This window comes from Anthonomus grandis, chromosome 17 (genome assembly GCF_022605725.1).
Source record: "Anthonomus grandis grandis chromosome 17, icAntGran1.3, whole genome shotgun sequence".
NCBI lineage: Eukaryota > Metazoa > Arthropoda > Insecta > Coleoptera > Curculionidae > Anthonomus > Anthonomus grandis.
In genome coordinates, this window is record NC_065562.1 from 3296420 (window position 1) to 3303319 (window position 6900).

Below are 6900 nucleotides of genomic sequence, written 5' to 3' on the forward strand. Positions count from 1 at the left end.
TTTAAACCTTTTAGAAAATGCAATATACCCTTCCATCATCCAATCTATGGAAAATCAAGTAGATCAACATGGTGCTATATTATTAAATGAAAATAATATACATTTTTAGCAGGATGGAGCTCCCGCGCACTACACTTTGGTAGTTCGAGAGTGGCTTGATGAAAATTTTCGAGAAAAATAGATTGGCAGACGTGGTGCAATCGAATGGCCAGCGCGGTCTCCGGACCTAACCCCACTAGACTTTTTTCTTTGGGGCTACTTAAAAAGCAAAGTTTATAAAACCCCACCTGAGAGTATTGAGAATTTAAAAAATAGAATATTTCAAGAATGCAGAGAAATTAGTGGACAGACCCTTGCCAATGTTCGTAAGGAGTTTGAAAATAGGCTTTTTTATTGTCTTGCTAATAACGGCGCGCATTTTAAACATTTAATAAAATAAATTTGTTAAACTAATTAAATTTGTTTTTCTACCCTACCGATTTACACTTTAATTGCTTCTTGGTCAATTAATTTTATTTTTTTTTACAACCATTGATAGCATAATAAATGCCCTTTAAAATAATGTATCACACCATGGAGTAGCCATTTGACATACCAAAGTTTGGCGTAAATAAAATATTCATTATTTCTAGACATATTCGCTAACTATTTGCTTACACATTTACCGATTTCATTTTTTTTGGTACCGTTGAATAGAAAATTTTACGCTCCTTACTATGATGTATCACACGATGGGGGTTCCCATTTGACATATTAAAGTGAGGTTAGCTGGAGGTGAGGAGGTGATTGACAGAACTTCAGTAAATACATAATTAAACGTCCCCCTGTATAACTAATTTGACGTGTTTTTTTTTTTTTTTTAAGAAAGTTTTCAAGGGTGGATCGTGTTGAAATGAAAGCACTGTATATAGTCCATACGAGGCATAAGAGTTTTGTATTCATTAATTAACAATTTCAGTGCGCAGTGTGCAATTCAAACAATTATTGTAAATTTTATTGTTGCAAAACTCATTTTTTGCGTTTATTGCATTTCTCAGTTGTTTTTTCTACAGTAAGTATATTTTTTATCCGAAAAATACTTTTGTGGTGCGTTGTTATGGGACGGCCGATCATACAAAAAAAAACTGGACTATAAACATAAATATAGTAAAGGTCTTGCTGCACAGATCACGCCGTACTAACTTTTTTGACCATTAAAATTATGGGCTCTATATCAAGCGAATGTTAAATCTGGCTTTGGTTGAATTTGCCGCAGCTTAGCGTCTTCGTGGTTTCCATAATAAGTTGAAGTTAATGATTCGAGCTTTACACCGCAGCAGCTTTTCTATCCTGTAAAGGATATGGCTTCCAGAACTTTGTATGGTCCATCTCAAAATGTTTGAAGTTTCGGTCACAGACCCTTTTGTATAAGCCAAAGTTATGGTGTAAGCTATAGTCTCTTTGATGACAGGAGACTAATTTGGCCAAATACCGATTAATGTTTATATTCATAGGTTCTACATTCCATCAGACTGCCATGCTGGTTTAATTATACAGGGTGGGGCATTGGCAGTGTTTTTAAACTAACAATAAAACTTTAAGTTCTTACTCTAAAAAAATTTATTGGTAGCACAATATATGTAATAACCAAGCATTTTAAGATATTTATAATCGGAAAATAATATCTGCCATGTGATGACCGTTTTCAGTGATACACTGTTGAAGCCATTCTCGAAAATTTACCTCCACTCTTTTCAGTAGATCTCTATTGATTGGGACAAATCGCTTCCTTTAATTCATCTAACGTACGGGGAGGTCTCGTAAACACGCAACTTAAGTATCACCACAAGAAAAAATCGCATATGAATAAGTCAGGGGATCGGGGAGGCTATAAAATGTCGTCAAACCGGGATATGAGATGGTTAGGAAAGAGGCAGCAAATAACAACCATAGATGCTCTGGCGGTGTGTGCCGTTTGTGGTTTCTTGCTGAAACCACAAATCTTGGATATCCATACCTCTTTTTGCTCAGGAATGAAAAAGTTGTTAACCATATGAATAAAACAAAACCCATTTTTTTCAAAAAAATATGGTCCAACGACCAAATTTATGTTACCGCTTCCCCAATTATTATCAAAGGTCTGTGGAGTGATTTTTCATACATTTCTCGCGGTTTTTCGTCAGCCCAGTAACGACAATTCTGTCTGTTGACGGCCTCATTAAGGCGGAAAAGGGCTTCATCACTCATAACTAAGGAAAGGTTTTCAATCTGTTGAAAAACTTAAAGTATTTGTTGCGCAAAAGCCAAGTGTTGTGGGTAATCTCTAACATTTAATTCTTGCACAACCGTTATTTTGTTTTTGTACGCGATTGCTGATGCGAAGTGCTGCTGAATGACGATGAGCAGAGCGGAGTGCGCTCTACTATACCGCTTGTCTAATCTTTTCAACTTTCTATTGAGTACGCTAACGGCCAGGTGGTTTTTATATCATTATAGAGTTCTCCGTTCATCGATTATGAACCCAACTAAGATCGTGTCTCGAGCGGGGAGCGAGTCATTTCGATAAATATTGAATCTTCGACGGAATTCACCTTGAACTGCAGTCACTAACTCACTACTTCTAACAAAACAATATTAATTAAATACGCGTTGTTCTAACGTCCATGGCTCCATGGTTGCGACTCAAAGTAAAATGACGGAACCGCTTTAAGTCAAAAAACGAATCGCAAGATGGTGTACGCCCCGCATTTTTCCAATGCCCGCGTACTATCCAACCTAAAAACATTTGGTTCTTATGCGCCACCCTGTATTTTAATGAATACTACTAAGTACCTTTTTTTTAATTTAACAAGTATACGTAAGAATTATATATAAGGTACCGGGTTTATATTTAACCCCATACCCTTTTAATGCGTGGGAAATAAAGCAGATATTGTACAAGTACCACTAAAACCTAAGTACAACTACAACCTAGTAAGAAAGCATAGCCTAAACTATCTATGTATGTACATGTATAATAACAATATCTGTCCAGCGCACTAAAATATTCGATACAATTGTAGGTAAAAAACTTACCAATATATTGTGGTGCACTGTGTCTAGTCAAAATGTGATTGCAAAACATTTTTAACACTATCGAGGCGATGTTTATTCTTTTCTTAATAATCTTTAATAATATTAAGGTACCCAGATTCCACTGTTTTTCCGCAATAGGATCTCTTCCAAGTGCTGATCCTACACTCAGTAAGGCAAAACCAAAATTTGCGAATGCTTCCAGTAAAAATTCTCTATCTCTAAAAATAAAAATAAAACGTTTTTCAGATTACATTATTAGCAAAAAAATCCTGGCTAATTAACCTAATTTGACATATTTAAAAAAATGAGGCTACATTTTTTAGCCAATATTAAAACAATAAAAACAGATTAAATTTATGAAATTTGATACACTCTATTAGCCCACTAAACTAAGCATAAACTAAAATATTATGAGTATAATATTAGGCATGTTATTTTCATTCCTTTCAACCTTCTTTCCTATTGTACGTTTAGTAACTCTCAGTAATTAAACGTAAAAATTATTGTTCGTTACTAAGTGTAAAATTATTGAAACTGTTGTTAATTTTTTAATCAATGGAAACTTACAGTGGTGGGTAGCGTATTATATTATTTGCCAAATCGTAAACACTTAGCCGCTTCCGTTAAGAAACACTCAGAATAAAAACTGCTGATGAGTACCTAAGATAACCAAAAAAATTATATTCCTATTTTATTACTTTTATGCTTATTACATCCCTGGAATAATTTACTTAATTTAATTGGGTTAAATTGTGATTGGTACAGTAGGTCAGCAGGTAATAGCCGAGCATGGCTTATTAACATTATCCCATTAGTTTTTAGAATTTATTTTTTACGTATATACTAGGTTATTTTAGATAAATATATCTGTTTTATTTCAGATGCCACGTAAAACAAATAGGACAGCTACAAAAGCTTCTCGGTTTTCCTTCGTTAAAAAATTAATGTAGAAAGTATCTCAATAAACTGGTAAACCTTACCGCACTTGAAGAAGAAAATGTGCCATTTAGAAAACACTAAGTACCACCTTTAGATTAAGCTAACAGCTTTAAAGGAACGTTTGAATAAATATAGAAATAGTTCTCGTAATGTAACGCTTTTGATGTTTATAGATAGTGTATGATGAAATGCTAATATAGCTCAGTTAGATATACAAACTGGGGCATTTTTGTGACCAGTTATAATAATCGAAATATCGAAAGTCAAATCCAATGTAAACAATATTTTCTATTGGAAAAATTGCTGTGGAGTGCATCAAGTAGCATCTTTGAATTATAAATAATTCTTATAATCAACCAATAAATGTTCCTATACAACCTCTATAATCACCTCCACATTTAAAAAAAACTCAACCGATACACAACCCATTTTCACCTCCACGATGATTGCTCCCACACAATTTCCATTATCACACAAAATAATTCAAATTCTTCGTTAAATCGAAGAAATCTAGATCCAATACCTTCTACTAAGAATTTTACTCCAAAACCATAAATTACAGCTTTCAAAAAATTCCCCAATAAATGATGCAATATTTCTCTGAAAATACTATTGATAACAAATATAGCAAACATCCGCGTACTTTAATTATATTTCTGATAAGACATACAGACACACACACAAACAACTTGAAGAAACCTAGACTTAGATTTTATGCAAGATCAGACCTTCTCTATGTGTTTATTCCAGAAATTAACGCCTATTTTGTAGTTGAGACTGGAAATTTAATTAAACCAGATTTGGCACACAGTCTTCTATTTTTATAAATACCCAAACAGCACTGGCATCAACATATTTTATTAAAGTAATAAATGATTTTTTCATAAAAAATAGGCGCGAATCTATTAAGTATATTAAACTGTAATATTAATATTAAAGTAAAAAAATTAAAAAACACTCAAAAAAAGTCCAAAAATAAATTTAAAAAACGTTCAATATTTTTAAAATTACTCTATAACTAGAAAGCAACAAGTTTTTTTTTGAAGATTCGCTTCGGCTGATGATTCGGTAGCCGTAATTTAATTGGCTTAAAATCCAGTTCAGAGATCTATTAGAATCTTTGATGTGTAGCAAATGCCGCACTGAATAGTCCGTGCGTCTATCTCGTATTTATTGTCGCACGATATACATGTTTAAATGGCAAAATTTTAAATAATTTATCGATGAAATCATTTTAAATATACGTTAAACCCCATGTTTTACACAATTTTTTATTTTTCTTTCGAAAATGTCCATTTTTAGAAACAAAAAAATATCACAAGAAAATAATATCAAAAAAATTAACCGCGGACTAAAATCCAAGTATTTTACAAATCATTTTAAACACTCCCAGCACTCCCAGACTTGTCACCTCTTTTTAGCTAGTCTATTAAACAAAGATAAAACACTTGCGATCTGGGGATTTCTACTTTAGGCTGTGCAAGTGATTGTGTATATCTCTCTAACCCACTGATATTGAGAATTATACGTACCCAGATAAATTTTTGGGTTGTTTTTGTATTACTTTCGTCGTGTTTTTAAAGAAATCTTTAAGGATGGGTCTATCGCCTTTAATAGTTGGGAAGGGGGGTCATATGAGGTTATTATTTGATGTGTTTTGCAGCTTTTGCAATTTACACGTTTATGAAAGTATAAAATTTTACCTGTATTCGTCTAAATTTTTTGCAGTTTTTACTGAGAGTGTTGCAGGATTAATTACGCTTTAGACGGGATCTGGAGAATCCTAACTTTTATTCATTTGGTTAAAATATTTAAAAATGACTTTATTCTAAATTTTTCTTTCAAAACTGAGACACCCACCATAATTACAATTGCCTTCGACTCTTAATGGAATTCGCCAATATTTTTCATTAAACCACTATCAATATTATCACCATTTTAATTCTTTGTTATTGTTTACAATATGCTGTGCATGGAGAAGATTTCACGGCAATTGAATTGGTCAACCGGTTTACTAAAGCGGACGCCAGTGGCGCCGCGTGTCGAATTATTAAGATTTGGCCCGTAATTGTACTTTCCACTAGGCACTCTATGGTTTGCTTATTAGTGACCTATGTATGGGTTTTTGGTTGGGCCCATAGCGGCTAAACCCATAAAGTAACGAGTGAAGTTCCTCAATCTCCGGTCTTGCGCCCAGACGTCTTTTGGACTACTACTTAAGCAGTTCCGCGACGCATCTGGGGGTCTTTCCAGCTCCTGCGTCCGTCAAGAGTGAACCGTGCTGCCCGCTGTGACGGAGAGAGGTTTGAAATAAATCTATTATCATCTCTCTCCGCCAGCACCTTTTTTGTTAAAATAACATCTAAAACTAAAATGCATTAGTGTTTCTTCAGTTTCAACGAAATATTTTTGAAGCAGGATGGGTTTTAGTAGTTTGATGCCTCTCGAAACTTCGTAAGTAGTTTTCACCGTTGGTGACATTTTATTTGGTGTTCCGTGTTTCCATTGAGAAATCTCTCTTAGGGCTCCTTAAATATGACAGTGTAAACCGCCAGCCGTGACCCAGCAGTGATGAGGATTTCGCCCTGAAGCCTGAAAAATAATTTCGCCGCCCTTAGCCCCGTCAACACACATCATGCCGTAAGCCCTATGTGGTGAAAAATTGCCCATCGCGGGCTCTCGCCCCCGAAAGAAGAACACCATGGAACTTGACCCGTAAGCACATTCTTTTAATCTTAACCATATTCTTCTTTTGATTTTTTTTGTATGATTTAACATGAATTTATTATCATTTTCTCATTTTAATATTTAAAACTTAAGTAACTATATTTATGGTATAATTATCTAAATTAAAACAATTCAATGTTACGCCTTATTATGTAATGCTTCCACTCTCACGAGATGTGT

The 6900-nt window shown here is 34.1% G+C and overlaps 1 protein-coding gene across 1 annotated transcript in view; it reads right to left on the reverse strand.

The window, feature by feature from the left end:
• Positions 1 to 6900, reverse strand: part of LOC126746070 (Fanconi anemia group I protein) — a 238121-nt gene that overhangs the window by 165752 nt on the left and 65469 nt on the right. Inside the window, exon 6 of the mRNA XM_050454171.1 lies at positions 3055 to 3272. Coding sequence (XP_050310128.1) covers positions 3055 to 3272 — 218 coding nt within the window. The remainder of the gene's footprint in view (positions 1 to 3054; positions 3273 to 6900) is intronic.